The 27,262-nt window shown below is 38.3% G+C and overlaps 1 protein-coding gene across 1 annotated transcript in view; it reads left to right on the forward strand.

Annotated features, from left to right (window-relative positions):
• The first annotated feature begins 24,590 nt into the window (after positions 1 to 24,590).
• The window catches only part of ANKRD50 (ankyrin repeat domain 50), a 42,809-nt gene continuing 40,137 nt past the window's right edge, over positions 24,591 to 27,262 (forward strand). The window contains exons 1-2 of the mRNA XM_031596842.2: positions 24,591 to 24,937; positions 25,691 to 26,969. Coding sequence (XP_031452702.1) covers positions 26,491 to 26,969 — 479 coding nt within the window. The 5' untranslated portion in view covers positions 24,591 to 24,937; positions 25,691 to 26,490. The remainder of the gene's footprint in view (positions 24,938 to 25,690; positions 26,970 to 27,262) is intronic.

The raw sequence follows: 27,262 nt of genomic DNA on the forward strand, positions 1-27,262 counted from the left end.
GTTTTTTCTGTATAATGTCACCTAGAATTGCATTTCAGCGGTCTGTTTGTCCATATGATGAAGGTCAATTAGATTCATATCCATTATCTCAGATATTTATCCATTGTCTTCTCCAAGACATTTAGTGATGAAGAGTATAGCTCTGCCAAGGTGACCTACTTCAGTGCTTCCAAAACTTCACTAAATTTCTCTTACTGCCTGCTATGACTCATTCCAGTTTCAGCCCATTATTTCTTGTCACAGTGAGTATTTTGGCAGGCATAAAGTGCTGCAGTTCAGGATAATATTGTGACTTCAGTTTAAAAATATGCTGGTTAGCCCTTTACAATCATCTATAGATAACCATGCATACAGGTGGTTTTGTATTATTTTTTTTTAACATCCATCCAAATCATCAACAAATTGTTCTTTGCTCTTTTCTCTGAGAATTTTGTATTCTTAAGCACAGGTACCGTAAGTAAATGTAAATACTGTAATAACATAAGTAAACAGAAATCTCTCAGTATTGCAGATCATATTATATAAAACTCTCTGTTGTGACTGAGGACTCTTCTTCATTGTTAATATTTCCAGATACAATAAAATGGATTTTTTTTTTTGGTCATAGAATTCACTTTCATCTTTAGTTAAATTTCAACAATTGCATTGTTTTAAAAGGATTTTTCAAGGCAACAGAAAGGTATTGGCTATGCAGAGCTCTGTTTAGAGGTATAGACAATATTGCAGCCAATCATCAGTTTATTTACAGCAGCATGTTTAGTATAGCATTTAGACATAGTTTTTCAAAGCTGATCACGTTGCCCATTATAAGTTTCTGACAAATTTAATATTTTTTAACTTTTCAATCTTTTGCAAAAATGTACAATACCAATATTGAGCAATGAATATCCAAAGGATACAGTTTAAGTTTCTAAATGATGAGATGGGCAATTTCATACATTAAATATTGTTTCTGTTCACCAACTGGAATGATGGAATTTTCTAAAGACTTTGTACATAGAAGTATAAGTTATGCTAAGCTTTTAAATATTCAAATCATCTGGGTAAACTTAGGAAAAATGAGAATCAAAGTAGATTTCTAATGGATAATGCCTTCAGCATGAAGGCTTTGTTTCTAAATTACATTTGTCATCACAACAATTCTGCATAACCTCAGCTGAAAATAAAGTTTACTTGCCTAAATGTGAACAGGCAAACGAGCCACAGAAAGCAGATTTTTATACAGAATATTAAGATCTCCCTGCAATTCACAGATGTCATGCTGCTAGGAAATTGTTTTCAAATATATTCTGAAAGGCAGAAAACAAAACAAAACAAAACAAAACAAAAAAAGAACAGAGGAAAAAAAAAAAGACAAAAACAAGCACTTGTAAAAAGGAAGTGGAGAGTAATAGCTGAGGTAGCAACAGTCTCCAGAGAGGGGATCCATCAGCTGGTGTAGGGTTCCTGATGGATGTCTGACTTCTTCTCAGAGTTAAAAGGAGGGCAGAGAGGGAAGTGCATCCATACAGATTTTCCACCCAAAGGTAATTGTCTAAGCTAAGCAAAATGCATCTCTCGGGCATATTTCTCTTTATGGAAAGAGCTCAAACAGATTTAGACAGATCCTAAATGACTGGCTTGGCCCAGGGACTCACATTTCAAGTGGATGAAGATGCAAGGGAAAGGATCTCATTCTCTGTGACAGACTGTGAGAATGAAATATCTAGGAGGTAAGATCTATCTGCCCATTTATCTAGAAATATGTATCCCTACAGTAGGGCTTTGTGTGTGCATTTTGTTGTTGTTTATAACTAAAAATGCATAAAAGAGTCTTGAGACCACACTCCAGCCTTTCCTCTCTGGATAGATGCCTTCAGCCACAGCCCCAGATCTCAGTCTATTTTCTCCTTTCTCCAAGCTGAAGAATAAGAAACATTTCCCACCTCCTGCATGACAGTCTAAGCTGTATCTCAGTAATTACAGCCTTCTCCTGCCAAGTAGAAGGTAGATCTCCATTTTTCTGAGGCTCCAGCTGTGAAAGCAATTTTAGACTCTCTAAAATTCCCTAAGTCACATAAGGAAAACCTATGGGTAAAAACACAAGAGGAGAGAAGAGAGGTTTAAGCTATCCTCCTGCCAGCACTTTGCATCAAACCAACTGAAGCTTCTCCCTGCTCAGCACAGACGCTGCTTTGCATCCTCCTCAGAAGTGTCACTCTGACCATATGTTGGCCATACAGAGAATTTGGCACCTCACCCAGCGCTCTGAAGCAGGGAGCTGGCAACCCAACACCAACACAGCAACACTCCCAGTCACCATACACATATCCCCTGGTGTACCTTCAGCTCTGCTTTTAAGATCAGATAAGTACTTGATTGAATAACTCAAGACATGAACTGATGACTGATTTTGCTGTCTTTTGGCCACTGTGAGGACAATACAGAAGAACATTTTAAAAGCCCCAGCATTTTTCTAAATGGTATTAACTGTCATTTCTCTCCTCAGCTGTGGTTGTGCTTTTTATCTGGCAATTTTACAACAGGGAAGATGCAGTTCACTTTTGCTGTATGCAGTCAGTTTTGAAAATCAGGTCTAGGATTCCTTGGGATAGCAGGCAGTATATAAATATGAAATAACATTGAAAAGCATAGCCAGCTAGCTTCTTGCAAAACTACCTGTCAACGTATAGAACATACCAGACTCACTCACAAGTATACAAAAGGAAAAAAATCAAAAGAAAAGTCAAATAAACTCTGAAAGTAATGTGTTCACTTTTTCTTTATTTATTGACAAATGTACATATATGATATTTTAAAGGCAGGTGGCTGTTTAATCCAAAACATGGCATGGCAGCACACATTATAGTTTAAATAATTAACAATGAACATTTTCAATGACCAAGAACCAGGGACTTTACATTTCTGAATCCTTAGTTGAGATACTGTGGATTTTTCTAAGGAATGAGGATGAGAAAGTCAGATCAGATTTTTTTCACTCCCAAAATATATGAACTTGAAATCTAGATGCTTTTATCCTGTTCTTGGCTCTGTGTTAGTGAGTCTGTACCTAATATTAATACAGAGTACAAAATACATTTGTTTCAATTATTAAAATGATGTAAACCAAATTCATGATGCATAGTAAGATAAAATGGACTCAATTCAATTCTACAAGTTGCACAGAAACCAGAATGTAAGTTTCAAAGCTAGTTTATATGGTAGATGCAAACATGTATTATTCTTCCTATTTTATCTTATAGTGTAGCCTAGAGATTTATTCCATACAGTATACAAAACAAACATAGAAGAAATAATCCCCTATCAATTAGAGCCTTCTATACCACAGTCTGATCCAAAACCCATTGAAATAACTGGAAAGGCTCCTACTGACTTCACTGGGTTTTAGGTCACGATGGTAGAAAATCTGTTTACATCTCTAAATTATTTTACAAAGTGTCTAATGAAGAAAAGCAGAAGAGGATTAAAACTGCCATTCTTCTGTTTAGTTCATAAACTCCTTCAGAACCAACAATGAAAGGAGCTCACTAGTACACATATCTTCAGCGAACTGTGATTTTAGCTAGCACATAACTGTGTGCTGCATTCAGAGAAAACAGATAATGTAAAAGCCGAAATTTTCAATTCTTTCTGCTGTGGCACTATTTCTGCTCCCTAAAATCAAACAGAAGTAAAAGCATAATGAACTCACTTTTTGATCAGAATAAGAATAGACGCATTTATACAGTCAAAACTAAGGCTTGTCTTGCATATGAAAACCACCAGCATTTCTTTGGAAAGGCTTAAAAAACACACACACAAAAAAAAATATTCAGGATTTAGTGGTCACATACAAAGAATTTAATGTATTATTTTTAGCAATAAAAATTAATTTTCTAACAATTACAACATTATCCATCCAACTAAAATTTTGTCCAAAGGAAAGTTCATGAAAAAAATATTAATTCCCATAGGACTGGAGTGGAATGCGCAACAACAAATTACAAGTGGAAAGCATAAAAACAAAGAGAATACTGCAGTGAACTGGACACATACATCCAACATGACCAAATCAAATATTTTTGCACAAATTAGGTAATGTTAAAAAAGGATAGAATTTGTAAGAGAAAAAAAAAGTCATTCAGCCATCTTCAGTCTTCCGTATTGTTCTTCTGAGAGCCTTATCAACAGTGGTAAAAACACGCACCCAAATTGATAAAGAATACTGTAGACACACAACACTTAAAAACTATTCTATTTCCTTTGACGTTACTTTTTAAATTTTGTGTGTGAAAACGAAACTGAACCAAATGAGTGGGGACGTTGCCAAGGTGCTAAGGTAATGTCTTTCATTGTTGTTGTGAGACATATATCTAGTATTGAATGACCAGTGAAATGAAAATGCATTTGCTTTGGAAATCAGAAGCAAAATACTCCTTTAACAAAAACAACAGTTCTGTCTATATTACACACACAGTAGAGTATCCTCATGGGATCTTGAGAAGAAATGAATACTCGCAGGTGCCCCTTAGTTTGCTGAAAATGCTGAGCAACTTCAAAGATTTAGTATCACCAGGTCTACACAAAATGATCCCTCTGTGCACTCTTGCATCTGCACATAAATACACCTCACCACATTAAATCAGATGGAAGATAAATGATGGGATTATTTGTAATATGATACTTGATTCAATAATTCACGTCATCTTTTCCAGCTGCACACTATTTTATTCTATGGTCCTCTGAAACTGAAGAGGAAACAAACTGGAGTAAAGAAATAAATTAACCTAAAAATATTATGACTGTATGGATTCTGCTAATAACTAGCAAAAGTAAAGTGAAAATGACAGGGTTTTTTTTCATTAAACAATTCCTGAAGATTTGTTTGGCAATGTATCATGAGGTCTGTATTCTTTTCTAGGGAAAATTTTTCTGAGAACAAAATACAAATAAAACTGATGGGAAGTTCTTGAACTTCCAGAGCTGCAGCAGGAAATATTTGACCTTATTAGACCCCTAACTGTGATGTTTCCATCAGGGAAAAATATTACTAAGCAGAGTCTACAGTAAAGCTGTCTTACAACAGCAGTGTGGAATTTAAAAAAAAAAATATGTCAAGTTTAATTAAAATCAGAAGAAAGATCAAATCTTGGTTAACATTACCATATAAACAGCCACTACCAAAGCAAGAAACAACCTCCTAAAGATAATAGGGACAGTAAGCATCTCGTTTAAGGAAGCTGAAAAGTTCACAGTTTATATGTATGTCTAACATTTCTTGCATTTGAATTTATACTGTACAGGTACACAAATTTCTTTGGTCTTTCACAAAGTTCAACTGCAATGCAGTAAACAAAAGGAGGTTCTATTGAACAACGTTTCTGTGTTTGAAGTGTGTGGTTGAAGTTATAGTAAAACTAAATGCTAAGTAGGTGAAGGAGGGATTGTACCTACTGAGTATGTGTAAGTTAGTGTTCTGGAATATTTTTGGCATGATGCCTCTTTGTATCATAAAAGAAAGCCACCTTGAAGAGTGTTACTGCAACTTATTTGGAGCATTACTGCAACTTATTTTATGAAGCTTTCTGAGGAACTACTGATGAACTTCCTGCATTAGCATATCTCCTTAAGAAAGTACTTGTAATCAATTTCCTGTCACTATAGTGTATTTTCAAACTTCATACTGATAAATTCTTCTATCCAGTTTTTCTGCTTGGAACCTTGTATATCTTCCAAGTCTATTGCGGTGTACCATTTGCCTTGTTGGGCGAGTTGTATGTTTGTTGGCACAAGGAAAAGCTTTTGGGAATTCAAACATTGTTTGAATTCTACAGATCTGAATAGTGCCTCTTTAGATCTCATCTCAAAGTATGTTGAAGACAGATTCCACCACAAGAAGAAAAATGTTGACAAGTACATTATTGAATTATTTTTGTTATCTTCTTTTCTCACTCAAAAGCATCAAAGGAAAAGTTATGGCTTTGATTACTTTAAAATTTAAGACTGACTAATGAGCAAAGCAATCACAAGTTACTAAAGCTTATTTATTTATATTTTTAAGGGGAAAAAAAAAAGCCTCTTTAGATGTTGTTTTTTTCAAGGTCAGATTTTCATTTGTATGAAAGAGAAATAGCAACTGCAGTTGTGCAGTGTCCACTATTTGAATTAAATCAAGACTTCACTGGAGATCTTCCAATCTTCTGTCTGGAAAATATGTAGGATATGTAGCTTTAAGATCCTTTCTCATTCTTTTTTAATTTTTTTGTTTTGTTTTGTCTTCCTTTCACTTGCAGTTTCTAATATAGACTAAAATCTTTATTGTCAAATTATTTTAAGTAGTAATGATATATGGATGTCATGAACTGATGAATCACAAAAAGTACTATTTAAAATCTTATGTAGGTATGATTCTTTGCTATCATAGAAATGAGCTAAGATTCTGAGGTGAATATCATCACTTGCTCATCTAAATAAGCCATAAGACATGGTAAAAGAATCTGAGAGATAAACTATTTAGATGGTAAATAAAGATGATTGATTAGGGCAAAGAAAAAATAAAGAAAATGTAATGGAAATATTTTTCTTTCAAGATGTTCCTAATGCAAGACATTATCAGCTGAGCATCATGAGGAAGCCTTTCTGAAAGGAACCATGGAAATCTAGAAATTAAATATTTTGTGGTCCTCAAAGCATGACTATAAATACCTGAATTCACAAAACTTTGGGATCTAACAAATAAAGGACAATTTTAATCACTTGTGCACCAATACATGTAGTACATTATTGTATTTCAGTGGACGGTAAAATTGCATGATAACATCTGTAATGAGCATCTCACTCAGCATTCCTCAGGGGGAAACGTTTGAATGAACTTGTTTAGGTCGTGTGGCTCAAGGAAGTGAAGAGTGTCAAAAAAAAAGTCAAAGATGCTTGAATAGTGGAGTGCAGAGAGGTTTGAAAGAGGCTTTAATTCTTCAAGAAATGAATTATCTACTCTTTAGACTACCTTCCAAGAAGACTGCAGCCCAAGATCAATGCCTCAAGCTGGCTGCAGTTCTGATGAAATCCTGTGGGGAGTGGGAGGAACAGACCATTGTACTTCATTCCTCACATGTTTTGAATAGCACAATTGTGTTTTCTTTGCCACTAGTCTTTCCCCTGAAAGACCTTGCTCCCTGTGCAACATGTCAGCCTAAGAAAAGCTGCTGCTTATCAGAATTTGAGAGGGCCAAACTGTAGGAAGGAACCTGTTACTTGTGGCTGGTGATGCCAGTGCTGTAGGTGCAGATGAAAACCTATTTGTGACTCCCACCAGCCTCTGCTGAGTGCCACACTATGCAGCAGGGCTTCGAAGTGTCAGTCATGCTGCTGCTGAAAAAATGCTGCAAGGCAGCCAGCACGGGAGAATTGAGAACTATTGGTGATAGATGGATGGTTGGACTGGATGATCTTGTAGGGCTTTTCCAACCTTGCTGTTTCTGTGATTCTGTGAAACTGCAGGCTGGGGGAGGGACTACAGCAGGAGAGTGGGGAACTAGGGCGAGTTGCTAATCTTGACTATCTCAACCTGGGGGACCTACCAAACCAGCCAATCTTCATCTAAATCATGCTTCTCCCTGCCTACTTCTATTAGGAAAGTGATGACCTTTGGTGTCTGCAAGGGAAGGGTGTACAGAGCTACACCACCCTAAGGGCTCGTCCTTCCTGAGATCCAATAGTGCATACAAGAGGAGTCTCCATATTGTGTGCCCCCTTGCTCTTGCCACAGTTCTACAGAGTTTGAGAAGGAGCACATAATGCCTTCTACTGTCCTCTGAGATGTAATTAACAAATTAACATAATTCTTACTAATTTTCTGATTTCACTGGTTAGATTCAAGAATTAGAAGCAACACTTTATATGATAATTAAACTATCTTCTTCAGCCTATCAGGTAAGGCATCTGAAAAAAATCCAATGTGCTTTTTTTTTTTTTTTTTTTTTTTTTTAGGTACATCAGCAACTTCCTGAACCAAAAAGTACTAGTTTCACAACTAGAAGCTTGTCTTTTAAATGCAGTAATTTCCATGGAGGGCAGATTTATTTAAAAACAGACTAACTTATGTTTCTGCCAGGCATTTCTGAGAATGAAAGACCATGTCTTTGGAAGCCTGTAATTTTAAGCAAGTTTTTGGGATTCATGGAAACAGAAGATCAAGTAGGTAACCAACAGGCAAAGTAATTATTTCAATCCTACTTTGGATTCACTTGTGTCTTTTAAATTCTACATAGATTCTAGAAAACATTAGACAGCATGGAACAAAACATTTTTCCTTTGAAATAATATTTTTATTTGACATACTGATTGACCAGGACAAGAAGTGTTGTAACAGAGCTTTAATTTGGTCTTTTCACACGAGCCATACAATATAATCCCTAAAACCGGAAATCATTCAGAAAGGCACAGCATATGAAAATGTGTTTCCCTAATTTCTGCTGTTATGGGAAAAGCCAAATTGAATTCTGTTGCAACTCTCCACTTTTTCTTTTGCATAAGTGTTCATATATTCAATATCCTACTTAAATAACTTTAAATTGAGTTAGGGATAAGGTCTAAAAGCCCATCCTTTTGGGACTGAGTATATAATACGTTACTCCAGTGGAACCACCTGTAGAATATAAAGCAAGTCATTGCCAAAAAGATTAATAAAAATCAAGCTTTAAGTCTCTTAGTCATGTTCAGGAGTTACTTCTGTAGATAGGGAAACAATTCATTGTTTTACTTGGGAATTTTAGATCCTCAAAGTACTTTTTCTTCTAGATTACTTTTCCAGAAGGCTTTTCTGTATGTTCCAGGAAGATAGTGAAGATATCAAATAGTGGAAATATATAATTCCTAAAGCATATACGAGCATATAATCTTATTTAATGTCTTGTGTCTGAGAATACCTACAATCGCTTACTTGAAAAGTGAAACTTTCTATTGTTGCAAGACAAATGGAAAGAAGGGAATTTTACTTTGTTCTCCAAGTATTCTTTACATCCTGGAAAAGTTATTTAACCTGTATTTCATTAAGTCACCTGTCCTTTTAAGAAAACTCATAAAACCCAAGCAACTAGTAATGTTGATTGTTTTGGAAGAAACCTTTTCTTTCCATTTATTTTACTGATTCGATTAAATGTAACAAAAATGACGTCAAATATTCTGGCTGAAATTCTTTGCCCCATATTATGCAAAGAGAGCAGAAAATCATAATTATTTCCACAAATTACTACTCATTTAGTTGTATGAGACTTTTCCTTTGGAAGAAAGGGATTTTCCTTGCCAGATACTCTTTACTCATCCTCTGCTCCTTAAAAACCACTGGATATAACTGTAGTTGTAAGATCTGATTTATGACAGCTAGCCATTAAAATGATTTAGAAAGCTCATCTCACTATTGCATTTCACATAATGACATTATATGATGTACTCATTAGACAAAAAGTTTGGTTACTATTTTTAAAAAAGCTGGGATGTCTAATGGTGGTGTCAGAAACATAACAGTCTCAATAAAGGCTCAATTCACATCCTGCACAATAACAAGTGTATCGCATTCTTTAGGGGAAAAGATAATCAAAAGATTTAAGTATGATGTTTAAATTCTGCAAATGTAAAAATATAAGTTTATATTTTAGGACTCTGACAAGCCAGTAAGTCACATAAAAAGCTGATTTGAGAGGAATCCTTAACCTGTTCTTTTAAGTACTTCCATTGGTCTTCCACATATTGCTATGGATTCAGTACCCCAAATGATCATCTGATGTTACATAATCTCACACTTCTTCAGCCTTATCTTCCAATATTTTACTTGTATTGGAACTGGGAAATATGCATTGATACTTTTCTTGAAAAGGAGGACTTTCTATGAGTATGCTTTTTCTTTTTAATGAATATTCCTATCTTATGCAATCAAGCATTCTTCATGCATGTCTGCCTGTCTTCTGTTCAGTACTTGTGAATCCATTAACCACTTTAAATCAGTTCTGATTGAATGATAATAGCCCTAGTAATGCAAAATTTTCTCAGGTTCTGTGGAAGTAGATGACAGTTTTTTTAATTAAAAAAAAAAAAAAAAGGAGAAAATGAGAAAATGTCTTGGCTGAAGGAAAGGGTTATAGTGTGAACTGAACCCCAGACAGTTCACACAGGATTATATAGCTGATGTATGAACCTTTGATTATTACACTCTTTAATAAAGCAAAGCTGTAGGAAACAGTGTTTTATCCTGCTGTTGCTTTAATATAACTTCAGTAGCTACTTGTTTAAAGTGTTTCTCTCTGTCCTTACTAATGCATATGATCATCCTCCACTTTTGCATGATCCAGCACATAGATACTGGTCTTATCTGAGGTGATACGTTTACAAATTCTATCTCTGTCCTCTATGGCGAAAAAAGATTTAAGAGGAAGTACTTTTTCAAAGAATGGAAAACGTTTGTGGAGGCAGGAACAAAAACAGCTGTACCATTAGATAAGTAGAACTTAAGATGTGAAAGATCAATGTAATTGAGATGTGACTCATAGAAAGACATGTATGTCTTTCTATGTCCACTGCAGCCTGAAACATGAGGGGGTTAAACAGAAACTGTTTTCTTTAGATGCCTTAACAATCCATTTAGAAAGTGGCAAACAACTTTCACTGCATCCAGGAGGTGCAAAGCCAACAATCTGCTGAGAGAACTAATGTTGGATGTGAGTTCAGATGTGGAACTGTTCTTTTACCAGTATTGCTTATCACAGCAAGCTGTATTAACACCATCTAAGGGTGGTTTCATTCTGGAGCAGACCCAGAAAGAGGTATAAATATATGTTCCAGTCATAGAGGATCCTTGTTCTGTTGGATTAGAGATGATTAATGTCTTATTACTACAGCCCAAACTCTAATAGATTTACAGTGTATTTTATGAGAACTGCCAAATCTCCTGCTGCCATTGCTAGAACATTTTGTCTGATCTTAGTTCCATCTACTTCCCAGTCCAGTCTCTTCCTGGCATGATTGGAGTTGTTCAGTCATGGATCTCTACTTTTTGATCATGGTTTTCCCATGTTATGTCAGAACACGGCTGATGGGGAAAACAAACCTAACAGAAATACTGCTCTGAAAATCAGGGAGATGCAGAGATTTGACCAGCAAACACCAAACCTTCTCAGTATTCCCTTTTCAACTATTTAAAAAACAAGCATTGTCAAATGTCATCACCAAGAGCCTCTTTGACTCCCTGAGAAAACTGAATGATGGCTTATCACCCAGGCAAAATTCTGTTCTGATATGATTTTGCTAAAAGATGAGCATATTTTCTAGTCTTTGGCAGACTGTCATCTTAGAGCACTAAAGGTGATGGACTAAGATCCTTGGCTAATGTGAAGTAATAATGTTTTTGCCCGTGTTTGTAGATGTAGACAAGTTTAAATGGTGTGAAAATTGGATCAATGTTTTAACTGCAGTTTACTTCTCTTGCTCTTGCTATATACTTCTCTTTGCAAGGGAAGAAAACTATCCTGAATTGTCAGTAGTAATGCAAGTTCCATCTGAATCAGAACATTAGTTGTTTTTTTTCCCCAATACCTCATCCCAGGGAAAATATAAATTCCAAGCTTTATACATTAAGATTTTTTTATTTTTTATTTTTCTTGGATACAGCCAAGTAACTTTTTTTTTTTTTTTTTCCCTTTGGGATGAACATAAGGAGCAGTAGGCCTACTTGGCATCTGTCAAAGTGTTTCCTCAGACAAATCTGTGTGGCTGCTACCCGAAATTCTGTTCACACGTTTCCACAACTCAGTGCTCTTTCTTGCCTCCGAGAAATAATGATTGATTTAGAGGGCCAGTTCCATGTTCTGTGTTTAATTAAAGCCTACACTGTCCTCCTTTTCACCATACTGTCTTTCATGTCCTGGAACTCTTTACAGAGTGTATAACTGGTGTTATTCAATTTACCTTTTTGTGATCTTGTTTCTTATCATTAATCACAGTTTTTTTACCTTTACTGCAAAACCTTCCAAATCCATCCATATTCTTCAGTGTGGGCTTCATTTCTCCCTGTCAAAGCTTGCAGACTTTTCTTCTATCTCAATTTTCTGATTCTGAAGACCTTCAGGATATCAGTACTCAGCTCTTGCCCAGAAACCCTTGTAGCAGCCCTACTGATCTTTTAATGACCATCAGAAAAACAAACAAACAAACAAACAAACAGATTTTCCTGTTTGTGTTATCTACAAGCCATTAAAATACTTGCTTATCTCTCCCATAGCTGCCTTAATGCATTTTAAGAAAATAAAAATAACATAAAAATTTCTTGTCCTTGAAACTGCAAGGCTGTATGATGCCTGAGTGATGTGCACACTCTTACCATTTTCCTCAAGGATATATTATTGCCTACCAGCATTTATTTACTATGTCTACGTATGTTCTCTGAGAGCTAGTTCATGTGCATTTCTCAATTTTACAATGCCCATGTGAGTGTGTTACGGAGCAATCATTCCTAAGCAAAGATTTGTTGGTTAGCACTCTTTTCGCTCTACCCAGCAGTTTGTAAAGTTTTCCTATTTCTATTGTTAACAGACTACGGTAGAAGAAATTTGATATTAAATACGAAGTTTTAAAGGGCTCTATGTTTCAATAAAGATTCATAGTATTTTTACATAGCTAAATATTTTTAAAAATCTATGAACACATTTATAGTAGGTATCTCTAACTGTGTATCAGGGTATCTTCAATGCAGGCATTGTTTCACGGAATAACCTGGGTCCTAATAGTAAGGCAAACATTTCTGTGGGTAGATAAACATACATTAAACCCCTGTCTGCATATAGCTCCCTCCGACACAAATATACATATGCACTTGTATGTGTTAGATGTTAACAAGTACACATGAATGTGCACGTTGTTATTTAGAATACAAATCCAGATTTTTACATTTTTACATTTACATACAGTGTTTTAAAACACTGACAGTCCAATAGGATGGTGAGACATTTCACAGTTACACAGGTGAGCATGGATTAAACCGCACAGGCTACTAAAATATGGTTCTTTAATGTATGTAAGTGGAAGTGTAAAAGTTAGCTGAAGGCTACCTTGGAATACAGCTGCTGTTCTTAAAAATCAGAGAACTTCACAGAGAGGTTTTAAAATATCAATTTTAATGTAAAGTCTATTAAAAATGGCACTATGGTACTTTTTATATGTTTTTCAGACTGCCACTCTGAGAACAATTATTACAGCTTAATCCATTTTTTATTCACTTTTATCTTTTTGTCTTTTATCTGGCTCCTTACTTCAGCATGGAAAAAAAATCTGAATTACCAACCCCACTGCTTCAGCTTCTACTCTAAGTATATGACCTGTTTAATGCAGCAAAAAGAATAAAGAAATAGCAATAGTGTGTGTAAATATTGACAATTTTGAAATGCATCAGGAACTCTTCAAAGTATTCTATCATTTTGAAAAGCTCACTGTGAAAATTACTTTGCATGGTTGGCAGTTTCAATTTTTCTACCTTGACTTGCTAATATGAGGTTTTTCCAATTGCAATGACCACAGCTCAAATCTGAAACTGATCAAAAACATTTTAGTTTTATTTCATTGTCCAATTCAAATGGAATATTTGAAATAAATAAGATTTAACTTAAATTGGCATAGATACTTTTAATAACAGAACATAATTTTCTGTAATGGTTACTGAGGAGAAATCGTGATTTCTATGAAACGGGATTTGGTCCAATGTTGAACAAAGTCTTTCTAATGTACATTATACATCTTGATAGCTCAAAGTATGTTTGGATTTAAGTGAATCATGATAACATTTCAAATGAACGTTCTTTATTTTTTAAAGCCTAGTGTTTCTAGACAGATACTCACTAACGCTGGCAAAATCTCTACATTCGTGATGAGTTTTCCAAAGGTAATGCTTAACTAATTTTATTTCCCTGGGTAAGGTACTCTGAAAGTAGATGGTAGTTGTGAAGAGTATGACAAATTCCTGCTTCCTTGGGATTTTACTTCTGTAGCTACTGTAATTAATAATTATGCAGCCATTAGGATTAATCGTAAATGTCACACTGATGCTATTCTTAATGAAGCAGATTTCATACAGGTGACAATGCACCTTGCTTACAAACCAGCATGCTGACAGTTGTCATGCATCTGTTTTTGTGTGAAGTTTAATATTCTACGCTCCAAGGAACAGCAGCAACATGTGTTTGAGTCATCTGGCTCTATAATCAGAACATGAATGTAATTATATACACACATTTCTCTGACTCCATACCCACGAGGGCTGCTGCTGCCATGTCCTCCCTGCTCTGGGGAAGTGACAGACATGGTGAGGACTGATTTCACATTGGGGTCTTGTCTTCTTCCAGAGCAGGAAACTGTTTTTTCTCAGGCCTCAGCTGAGGAAAATCTGGATCCAGTGTTCTTAAAACACTTGCTTTGTATTGTCATAATTCCCCTGATCTCTTCTCCTCCCCACATGTTGTGCACAAAAACAGATATTGGTTTAAAGGACTTGATTACAATTTTAATAGAGTTAATAGTGATACTCAAAGATGAATGACCCAATTATACATTTACAGAGGTAATATTTGAGCTGTCACTCAGTATCTGGTGATGCTGTGCTTACTATGATTTTATACTACTTTGCGCTCTTCAGCTTGGCTTAAAACTTTTAGTAAATGTTCTCTTTGAAAGTACCAATTCAAATCGCTCTTAATACGACTAACAGTTTCAGAATTGTCTGTATGCTGCAAACAAATTTTGCCCTTCCAGTATCAGCAGCCTACTTTCTGAGCATCTGATTAATCTATCTAATCTATGGCACTCAGCAAGGACCTAATGCCATAACATAATTATATTTCCCAATTAAATATAAATTGATTTCCTTTGGAGAGATTTACTCTTCATGGTGTGGGTGGGTCTCAAGGAGAGTTTAGAAAAATTAAGCTAACTAGCAGTGGAGCTGGTGGTTGTAACCCCAAGAGAATGCAGGCAAAATGCTAAAGAATGTAACCAGCCCATGCAGGTGGTTAGGGTGAACAGATCAAACACAGGAAAGCAGCAAGTATGAAAATTGGAAATAAAAAGTATTTCTACTAAATGAATGTATACAGTCTTCATGGATGATAAAGTTGGGTAAACTGTTGCTGTCTACACTGCTTTTACATATTTCTCACACCTGACTTTGGTCTATGTCTAGCAGTTGATACACATGAATGCTATTACCTCCAATAATATGACTCTGAATTAGTAGTAAAACACTTAATCCTCTCTCACTGAACTTAATGCTCTGACTATAGTGCAAGAGAATACCTGGATGAGGCTAACATTTGAAAATAGCTGCTTTGTTCACTTAAGAGGTGCAAAGTAGAAAGTGTGTCCAAGTTACTGAATGAAAGTCCATGAAATTTGAGTAAAAGTGATTTCTGAAAAAGGGAATGCTTGACAAAATAGGGGAAAAAAAGTCTATTAGAGAGATATTAGCATGAGATTAATGGAGAGACATAATTAATCATTTTAAATTAAGAACACATTGATTTTTTTTATTTTCTGTTTTTGACAGAATCTGACTCAACTTCTAAAAAAAAATGAACTTAACCTATTCATTTTCATTCACTCTAAGGGTAATCGTGATTAATCTCTCTATTAGAGATTAAATGGGAAGGAAAATGTTATAAAACTGAAACAAAACATTGCAGATATTATAGTGGACTCTCATCCACCAAACAGATGCTTAGCACTTGAGAAATACAGATAGATCTGAAAATAACTGCAAAAGTATTTCAAAATGAGACTCATAGCAGTGAGACTGCAAAATTGTTGATGTTATGAAAACAGAAATAACATGTAATTGATTTCTACCAACATTTGCAGCATGTCAATTTACTGTATGGTTCTCTTCAGACTAGTTTCAATCTTTGTCCTTACAGCAAGTCTTTACCATGGTGATTAATGCCCTTTTCATATGTCTGTGGAGTCTGACCTTTCTCTGCTCTCCTGTTTCACTTCCAAGTCTCCAGTGAAATGCTGGAAGTTCCTTTTCTTGTGCTAAGAACTACCCTGCAATCCTCAGATAACACTTGTATGGGTGCACACAGCTCCAAGCAGTTGCACTACTGTGACCATGTCATGTAAATGGGAACTTAACTTATACCAGCAAATAAAAAAAAGTACCCTTGGTGTTTGCAATTCCCCAGTAATTCACACCTGCCTCCCACCCGGATAATTTAATCTGTGGAGGCTTCAGGACTCCATTTATCATCTCTCCCTCTTCTCTTTTACTAGATAGCTAAAGTTATCTCCACCTCCCTCTGCCTGAGTCCCATCGCCCACTTAATCCATTTAAATCCTTCCATTATTTCTTTCTTCTGCTAAATCCTCAGCTTCAGCGTCCTCTGTGTCTCCTCTTAATGTGTTGATAACCAGCACAAATCTACTGGAGTGTTCTTGCTGAGACTCAGCAGAGCCTGCAAAGTAAAGACAATTTATCTTTTGCCCATTGTTTGCTGTTTATGACTATATAATATAAAAGGCTTTATGCTTTTTTTCCACTTTTTTTCAATTCTACCTGCAAGATTAGGATTTCAGGAATTCAGTCATAAGGAAGTGAACAGCTCAGACTGGTACTCTGCTAAATTTAATAGGCCATCTTGAACATGTTCAGAATTGTATCTTTAAATGTTGTTTTTTTTTTTTTTCTTTTAACCTCAACTTTATTTTTCTTCTTTCTTCCTTTCTGACTAGAACTGTTTTAGAGAGACAGCAAAGACAAAAAGGCAAGCCTTTCTCCTAATCTAAATACACATTAATCTTTTTTGGACAGAGTATTTCATGGTTATAAACCCTGTGCTGCATAGCCAGATCTTCACCACTCCTCACAGGTTTCAATTTCCTTGTTTGCTTCCTAAGAGTATTAACGGGACTTTATGAAGATGAGGCAGTCATGGAAACAACCTGAACTTTGTCATGGAACAACCTTGGAGCTTTGAAGATATGGCCTCAGTATGCATTTCTACAGCATGCTAATGCAAATGAGAAAAAGCAGGATATTTGTTAATATACATTGAATAGTAGGAACTAATATTGATCAGTGAGATGCTCAGCAAGGTATCCTTGGACTCATGGATATTAGAGCCACCATAAGCCCTTTTTCACATCTGTTCCCCAGGTTCCCAACACACTCGTCAATGGTTTTTAGGACGGTTTGCCTCTCTCAATTTCAGAGAGTACATTGCCACTTACAGTTAAAAAGGATATTGTAGAAGCTGTTGGGGTTATTAGCTTCACTCTTATTTAGGTTGCAGTGGCTTCCCACACACTCCACAGGCACACACACACAAAAAAATCGTCTTTTCTGATTGCTGCTTTGCATTTGTTATTTCATAATGTAGTGTTTGCTGCAGCTCTACATGCATCTTCCCTCATACTATCCACATGTCTGCTGGCATTTGTAGAACAATTTTTGAGGACTCCTCCACAAAGGGTATTAATATCCAAAGTCTGTAACTGCCCTGAAATTTAATGTCAGCTTTCTGTTCAGCACTATGTACTTGCTGAAATTCTCCCGTGTTATTTTCAGCATGTGAAGTTATATGTAAAACATACAACTATTGTGTTTTGTGGGTACATTTTAGCCCATTAAATACCAATTTTTGACGTGCCGGTACAAAGAAAGTAGAAAAGTTGCTTACTTTGACCTTCTCTTCCAATATGCACAGAATGTTCTAAATCATTTTACAGTGTTGCATGAGAAAATACAATTTGATTTTTTTTCTTTTCATTTCTTTTATAGAAGGAATGATTTCAGATTCCTTCTATTAAATCTATTAATATCGTCTGGAAAATGGGAAAGAGTTTCTTATTTAGGGAAAGGGAATAAAATTTTGCTTATCAAAGTAGACTCACGATCAAACTAAAATTGACTTCCACATTAAATGCAAATATTTTTTTTTCAATCAGCATTAATTTCTCTCATTTTATTTTCAAAGTCTAACAGTACATGCCTAGGAATATATTTTAGGTTCTCTGAGGAATATATTTTACCTTCCTTTTCTGGATCTAGAAGATCTGTAATTAATCTAAGCAAATGTTCAGAAATGTGTTAGAAAAGAGCTAATCAAGTGATTTCATAGATAACTTCAGGAGAAGCCAGCTAGGCAAAGCTTAAAAGGACAGGCAAAATTAAATCCTGTGATCTACTTACTCCTAAAGTGATGACTTATGGAGTACTACAAGTTTGGGAGAACAGCAGAAGTGCTTAGTGCTTAATGCAGCAAGTGCTTAGTGACCTGGGATATTCTGTCAAATGGGCAGTTTGTCTCCACAGGGATTGCAGAATAGTGTTTAAAATGCATGAATTCACAAATATCAAGAAATGGTTTTGAGATAAACTACATTGAGAGAGAAATGAGTTAAATTGACTGTACAGTATATCAGCATGACTTCTCACACAAGGAGCATATGAACTACAATGGGCTTAGGGCAGAGGTCTGCAAGAGCCCATACAGTGAAAGGGATTTGGGTTATTTACTACGGTCTAGTCTGGATAGCTCACACTGATTCAACAACATGTCAGTCAGACTTGGCCAGTTTGAGCATTGCTACCTGGTGTTACTGAAGTAGTACAAAATATTTTGGTACATCTTGCTTTTGCTTGCAGTTAGACCAGGCATAAGAAAGCAAATAGGAAAGATTTACTATCCTTATTGTACGGCTGGGGAAACAGAAGCAGATAAGGTTACAGGAGTTGCTCAAGATCACAGAACGGGTCAGGACAAGCATTCAGGTGCTGATGAAAGTAGTGAGATTACATGAGCAACATACAGAAAGAGCATAAGCTATTTACACACACATTCCTAATGCTTACAGCTTAAATATTTCCAACATAAATCAAACAGTACTTGATCAGATTTCACTAAGTTTATATAAAATCTTGCTTCAGTATAAATTCTTCTGTTATTGTATGCAGTAATTTTGATTCTTCATTTAAGCATTATTTCTTATTCTTAGGCATCTGTTTATCTTTTGTTCTCCACAGTCAATGATATTTTGACAAATATATTTCTGGTCTAACTCATATAAAAGGTCATTTTCTTGATTTAGTTGTATTATGGCTTACTGCTGACAGATTTTTTTCTTTCCACTCCACAGAAGTTCTCATGCCATCATTTAATGACATTTAAATTCTCTGCAGATCCTCATACATTTTTATCCAACAGAACTAGTTATCTACTACAGCACCTGTTTTCCAGAATATTATACTTAATAATTAAGTTTGACTGGCGTCATGTGTTGTCAACTCCTATTAAACAGAACAGTAACGTTATACCATAATTCACATTGCACAAACATTGGTTAATATGCTACTCTAGGACAGGAGGAAGCTGGAGTGTATTCCAAGCCTGCACATGTAGCAACATTTGAGGTTAGAATGACATAGGCCACTACGTTAGCATGCATTTTTTAGATTCTCTAGGCCACTGTTTTAATTTGCTTAGCTGCCCAAATACTGCAATGTATTTTGCAGATAAACAGCCAAACCCACACTCAATAAATATCACAGGTTGAGTGTCAGTTTTTAAAAAGAAGATCTGCCTCTATGCAAATAGAGCAGATGTATATTCAGATACTAAACAAATGTTGCAGCAAACCCTGAAAGCTATTGCCTGAAGTACTGGGCATGAAAGTGTCACTCTGCCCATTGACTAAATTTAGTGTGTGATACCCAAATCTAAATTGAAAGGATGGTGCTCTCATGTCAAGAGAAAGGGTTCTCCAGAACCATTTCAGAGCATTTAAACTGAGTTCTTGTTGAAAATAGCTATCTGAAGAAGTCACTTTTTTTTTTCCTGACAGTGTAGTAGTGATGAGCAATTGCACTAGTAGCGTGACAGTGTCACAGAATCATGGAGGTTAGAAGGAACTTCTGGAGATCATCTAGTCCAACATTCCCCTTCCCTTCCTACCAATGAAGTTTAACAGGCATGGGCAGCATGGCATTTGAGTTTGCCTTATGCTGTTGAGTTACAAAATGACCATACCCAAAAGGTAAGGATGCACGTATGAGAGCTTCCCTCTTGCCCTTTTGGTGGCTGCAGGATAGATGCAGTATTTTAAAGAGCCAGAGTCAGCCAGAATGCTGACCTGTATGTATCAAAGGCAAGTTATCTTCAGTAATCCAAAGCATGGCAGCCATTTTTCCACCAAACAGCAACATACATATATTGTAGCAGCAGTTCTATAATAACCTATAAATTAATGCTGTCAGCCTGGAAGCGGAAACAATTTCTTTTTCAAGAGGAATGAGGAGATAGCTCTTTCCCCTCCCGTTCAAGTGCTTGAACTACTGCATTATCATACCCAGGATCTTTCGTTTAATTTTTTTTCAGCTCCATCATTCTTGCATCCTTTGTTCACAGAGATCCCACTTCAATAGATGGGATAGATAGTACCTCTACCCAAATTACTGGGTAATGAGGAAGGAACTGAAAGGAACTATTATACTTCCTAACTATATTCTTATGTAAAATAACACTATTGCCTTCATCTATTGAAAACCCGCAGCGATGAGGGAAACTCCCAGATAGCTAGAATAAAATAGCACTATGGATAGTATATAAGAAGAAGCATCAAGGGAACTGTGTGGTCAGTGTCAATTCAGGCCGAGACCTCAAAAGCACTACTTGGGGTCAATTTCCATGTAGTCAGGCAAATCGTGGTGTGCCAGCACAAACTGAAGGGGATCCACAAACATGACAGTAGGTGTCAGGTTAAGCATGAGCTCCCTTGCGTACAGGACTTCCAGATTGCTCTGTGGAGGAATTTTGTATGACACCATGAGGCCTAAAGAATATCTCACCCTGGGCAGGTTTTTAAGCTGGGATCTAAATGTCAGTATCACTGAAATTAGACACTCACGCCTTTGCCTAATTGTTTCATGTGATAAAGCTTCCACTGTTTGCTTGGAAAATTATAATGTGCTTTTATGTCAATGTTCCTGTTATATTAGGTCTACACTATCTTTCTTTACCATCAAATTCACTAATTTCACCTGTCAGAGAAAGTATCTGAATTAATAATGCATAATTATGCATGAAAATCAGTAAGTTACAGTTAGAAACGTAGTTAAAATGACTGCTGAAAGTTGGCAACGATGCATGAGATCCACCCCTGAAAACTGTTTATTTGGGGATGTGAATGCATGTTTACCAAAAGCTCTTACAAGCTCCTGGGATCTGCAGCTCCACTCCCTTCTTGCGCAGACATGGCACTGACTTGACGGGACATGCAGCACCTAGACAGCAGGACCAGGGCTGGGTGTGAGTCATACACAAACCAGAAAGCAGCCAAACCGATAACACTGCTCCAAGCTACGTACAATGCAAATGTTTTTATGTGAACGTGATTACTCAGGTTTTGATGACTTTAAATATCAGCCTTAGTCCTACCTTTGCCATCACAATTGATTACATTCTCTGGCCTATCAGAGATGACTGTTATCTTAAAACAAACCTTCCTATCTGAATAGCATCATATTTTAACTGCTAACACATTAGTGGTCTTCTTTACCATTCTGAGAAAAGATGCTGCAATTTATTTAGAATGCGTAATGGCTTTTTTGTTTAATCAGTCCCTTAGATTTTCCAAAGTCCATATAGATTTCACAAAGTAAGAATTTTTTTGTTTTATCTTTTTATTAAAGTTTCATCTCATTTTCTCAGTGTTAACTAGTATTTGTAACCATAAAATTATGCCTGGAAATGCATAGCAGAAACCTCCCACTGTACCTTAAGATCAGGTCCTTGAACACATGAAATGTGTCTACATTTAAGCAGCCAGGTTATTACCACTTCAGACCACTGAAGCAACAATATGAGTGTATTTTTTTCAGATGGAAGATTTTGATATGTTTCGTCTTCTTTGTGTCTGCTTGAGGTCTTATCTGTCAGTCTTGGAGTCTGCAATGTTGCACCCAATTATATCGTGGTTGGTTTGCTATCTATGTCAAGCTGAGTTATACAAAACCACAAAATAAGGTTTGGTTCTTACCCTGTCTCATTAACTACAACATTGCACAATTGTATCAGCAATATCTAACAGCTATAATAATTCATCAGGATAATGTCACGGAGGCTGTCACATTAGAAATAGGAGGTGCTATGCAAATATACTCGATAACAAAATACCTTCCTTGCTTTTGAAAGTTGACTTCAGGGTCTTACTCTTTAGCATACAGATGAAAGCTCCCAACCTCAGCAGCTGTGCCTCTTACTTCACAGCAATCTCCTTTTTTTTTTTTTAATGCTTCCAACATTTTTTAGGATTTTTTATCTATATTTTAATTATTTATCACCTTCAGTGTTTATATGCTTTTTGTTTCCTAACTAATTCAAGCAGTCAATGTAAGGCCACCGTGAAAATTCACCTTTAGGTCATATATGCATCTTTTTGGAAAGAAGCATGCAGGTCACACTTCCCACCTTGCAATATTTTGTCATCTTTTGAAAAACTAAAAATCCCCCCACTGAGAAGGGTATAACTGCATTCTAGACCAACTGCATTTTTCCTGGGTTTTATTCCCTCCTTTCTGCCTCCTTTCTTCTTTCCCCTTGCCATTCCCACAAGTAATTTCCATTCACATTAGTTGTAGAACTGATCTGAATAGAAGTTTTGCTCAAATGCATGATACATAAGTAACTTCTGAGGGGATGCTTATTGTGTGTCTTCTGTTCCATGCTAAAATCAAATTACTGTCATCTATTCAGTTGCAGAATTTATATATTAGCATGGAAAAATTAGTATTTTCTAGTTATTGTCTATAATGCAATCTTGATTACATTTGAATATCTAATTTTAGCAAACCACACTATAATTCATGTTGGATGTTGTGGAATCTAACAGCAACTTCTCATGTAAATCAGTCTTTGCATCACAGTCAACAAGAAAGGGGGAGCTCCATTTTCCCTTGGGTTTCATCATGGCCCAAATTCTCATTTTTTCTATTTTGTTTCCCTGAACAACCACCAGCCTAATACTTGTGTCTAAGATGTGGCCCTCAGCATCTTGATCTTTTTGATGTGTTTGTGTGTGTTCGTTTTTGTTTGTTTGTTTGTTTGCTTGCTTGTTTGGGGAGGTTCTTTGGTAGATTTTTATTTGTTGTTTTTTTGCAGTCTCTTTCACTCTGTCAACCTCTGTTTTGTCTGCAGCCAACTCAGCTGACCAGAACTACAGTTTCATCATTCTAAATGTTATCTATCACTATTCATTTACTGTTAAGAGAAAAACAAAGGGGAGGTAGAGGGGGAGAGATTTAGCAGTTCAAAGGCTCTCAGGAGGAGGTGCTGCTAGGAAAGAAAAAAGTTTAGAGAAGACTATTTGCCTGAAGTATGTGGTCTAAAAAAGAAAACAAATACATACATATACACATATATATAAAACCAACAAAACCAACACTTTCTCTAACTACTATTCTTATTTCTGTTTCTCCCCCACTCCCCATTGCTTTGCAAATTCGTAATTCAGTGCTTCCAAAGGTTCTTCAAACTTGTTCTACTGGTTTCCAGAAGTAGGCAGACTTGTTTTTCTAAGCTCTTCAGTATGCCAAATGAATTTATTCTTTATTTTTTCATTTTATTCCTACAGAGAATCCTGGGACACTCCTTGGAGGGCAGTAAATGAGTGTGCCATATTGCATGGATGTACTCGGTGTAAAGCAGTGCTTTAACTGCCTGGTGTACAAAGCCGTACAGAGAGAAGACCAACCATAAAGCCCCTGATCAGAAAGCTAATAGGAAAGAGCCTTATTATAAATAACGTGGCCAGCCCAAGAGGTGAAATTTTAATGGAAACCTTTCCCCTCCTTGCTCTCAGGCAGCCAAATAAGGGGTGAACTCCCACTTTTTCCCTGCACGTAGGCTGCACTGTGAAGGGTTGCTGAGCCCAGTGATGTTTCCAGCCCTGTCAAAGGGATCTCACAGCAGTTTTCAGGGGTATGCAAACTGAAGGAGGGTGCAGGAAGGCAGCTGTGTTACGTGGGTCTGCACCAGTCCATCAGCCCCAGGCTGGAGTGCTGCTAAGCCCACGCTCAGGCCTGCAGCAAGCTTGGAAAAATGTGTTTTTCAGTGTGTGAGGTGTAAGGAGCAAGGGGAAAATTGCTTGGAATCACCACATACGTTCTGTGAGGCTGCACTTCCTCAAGGCAGGTAGCGAAACCCTGCCTGGGATGGGCTGGCTTGGGTGAAATAGGAATAGGCAGCAGCCAGGCAAAGGGAAAACAGCTGTTAGGCCTGCTCTTTTCTACGTTAACAAAAGTAAGGAAAGCTGAAGTCGCGCACTAGAGAGATGGCATACGTGATTTACACCGTACAATTACCGCGCTCTGCGCCTAAGTAAAACAACCGGCCATCGATCCAACCGTTCGCCGAGAACCTTTATTTTTCAAGTTTCGATGCTCCCGCCCCCTCCCCGCAGTTCCCCTCAGGGCGCTCCGCCCCACGCGGGCAAACCCCGCGGCCGCGCCCCGGCGTCGGGAGCCGCGCTGCCGCCCCCTGCAGGGCCCCGCCGCCGGGGGGCTCCGGCCGTTGGACGCTCCCTCTACAGCAGCCGCGGCGGGACAAAGCGGAGGGGCGGTGAAACGCCCGCCCGGCGTCTCCCTCCGCCCAGGACTACTTGCCGCCAGATGTCGGGCCGGCAGGCGGGCAGGGGGCGGGGCGGGAGGCGGGCAGGGGCGGGGGCAAGGCGACGGGGCGGGGTCTGGCGGAAGGGGTCAAGGAGTCGCGGAGGAGAGCACAGGCGGGCTGAGGCGCCGCGGAGCGGGCTGGCCGCGGGCCTGGCACGGCGGAGCCCAGGGGCGGGAGCCGAGTGGCACGGAGGAAGAGGAGGGGCGCGCCGCGCCGCGCCGCGCCGCTGGGAGGCTGGAGCGGCCGCTGGGGCGATGGTGGAGGTAAGCTGAGCGGCGGAAGGGAGGCCCCCAGCCCGGCGGCCGCTGGGGCGGTCGGCGGCCGTTGGGCGGTACCTGGCGGAGGTGGGCAGCGGAGTGACAGCGGCGGGCGGGCGGCTGCGGCCGGGGGCTTTGTGCGGAGCCGTGCTGGGGGAGGGGAGCGGGGGGGCACGCGGCCGTTCGCTCGGCTTCGGGATCGCCGGCGCGAGTCGGGTGCCCGGCCGGGGAGCCGCGCCGAGCGGGGCGGCGCAGCCCGGGCTGAGGGTGCGGGCGGGGAGCCGCCGGGGCTGACAGGAGCGGCAGCCGGGGCAGCCCCCGTCCTGCTGCGGGCGGGCGGCGAACAAAGGGGTGTGCGAGGAGCCGTGGGCACAGCTCGTCTGTGGGATAAAGTTCCCGAGAAAGCCGTGGGCAGCGGCTGGAAGGCTGCGCGCGGGGAGGGTTCGGCGCTGGAGCCGTGGGAGAAAGAGTGAGCGGAGATAAAGGGAGCGTTCGGCTCTCGTAGGGAGGAAGTGCGGGGCTCGTTGTGCTGTGATTCTGAGGCCGCTGTCACAGCTGTCTATTGTTATGTTTTTATATGTAGCCAATTGTACCTTGAAACAACTTTTTTTTTTTTTCCTTTTAAAGCAGCTTTTTAGATGAATAGTACGGGCAAAACTAAAGATAAGAGCCATTGACTTCACTCTTTGTTGTCTGCTTTGCAGCTGACTGAATTACGACTTGCATGCAGGGTTAAAAGTGCTGTCTTCTGTATTTCAGAGCTCTAGGGGAAGATGTTGTCTCTTCTGACGTCTCTCGATTAAGATACCTGAGAACAGGTTCAGTAAGAATCCAGGTTGTTGAAGAAGACGCTTACGAATGTACTGAAATGAGAAGTTGTAAACACTTTTTTTCCCTTTCATCTCTACTGCCTAAGAAACCATAATCCAAAGCACTTCTGAGACGCTTGCCCAGATACGTGAAGTCTGTGAAGTTTCTTGTCCAAACTGACCGTTTCTCAGTAAGTCGTGCATATCCACATGTTTGGGATATGTATATAGTACTCTGAAGAAGGATTGCTTTCTGTATAAAATTCCCAGCAGGAACATTTTGTTATGGACAGCTTTTTCTGGATTTATATCTGGAGAGATTAATGCCTAGAGTTGAAAGGCATTTAGTATACACTGAAAAGCTGGCTTCCCTTCAGTTTTTGCAGATGTAGTGTCTCCCCTGTATGCTGGGAACGTGCGCAACTGCATAAACTACAGATGTAGCCATGGAGCTGTATGGACTTTTGAGCCATAGGAGAAGTGTTGTTGAGCGTTGGTATCAGATGCTGCTTCATGATGTCAGCTGAGCAGTGATTGTGTTTCGCTACTTGTAACAGCATTCAAATGGAGTAACACCCTTTGTGAGAAGATGCTGTTAAGTGTTTTGGGGAAGGTTAACTGATTATGTTATGCGTTGTCAAGTTCTGAGCAGAAGATCTTTCTGTGCAAGATGGACCCATGCCTCCCTGCGCTAAGATGTTGAAGGTGTACTGCTGCTTATGACAAGTCCAAGAGAAGAAGCTTTGTAAAATGGCTCAAACCAGCTTGCTTCAGGGAAAGCAGTTTTACTGTAGGGAGTGGGTTTTCCACAAGCTTCAGCACTGCCTCCAGGAGAAAGCTAACTGCAGCAGTAGTGCTGCCAACAAACCATCTCTTGCAGCGAGTTCTGGGAATAATACCGGTGTTGTCTCTGGGAGAGGAGCTGCCTGGGGTGTATTGTTGGTAGGAGGGCCCGGTAGTGGGAAGACAGCCCTTTGTACTGAATTACTCTGGCCAAGCTCACCTGCAAACCTACAAAGAGGCTTACATCGGCAAGCCCTAGCCTTCCATTTCTGCAGAGCCCAGGACTCTGACACACTGTGTGTTGGAGGGTTTATTAGAGGTTTAATTGCACAGATCTGCCGCAGTGGACTGATCCAGGGATATGAGGACAAACTAAGAGATCCTGCCATTCAAAGCCTCTTGCAACCCGGGGAATGTGAGAGGAACCCTGCTGAAGCATTTAAAAGGTAAAAACTAATAAACAAAAAAGCCTTGCCTAAAGCAAAAAACAAATAATAATTAAAAAAAAAAACAAAAAACCCTTGTTTCTATTTAGGTTTTGCTTTCAAAGAGTCTACAATACAGAGGGTTATTACATGCCTGACTCTTGGTTTGTTATCTCTGTGGATTACTCAGAGCTTTCAGACCTACTGTGGAAAAATGAAGTTTGTCCTTATAGCTGATATAAATAAATATTTGCTTTTTAAATAAAATTTACTATTGATAGTGAGTTTATTTACATTACTTTAAAGTAATGGAC

The sequence above is a fragment of the Phasianus colchicus genome, chromosome 4 (genome assembly GCF_987193195.1).
Source record: "Phasianus colchicus chromosome 4, bPhaCol1.hap1.1, whole genome shotgun sequence".
Taxonomy (NCBI): Eukaryota; Metazoa; Chordata; class Aves; order Galliformes; family Phasianidae; genus Phasianus; species Phasianus colchicus.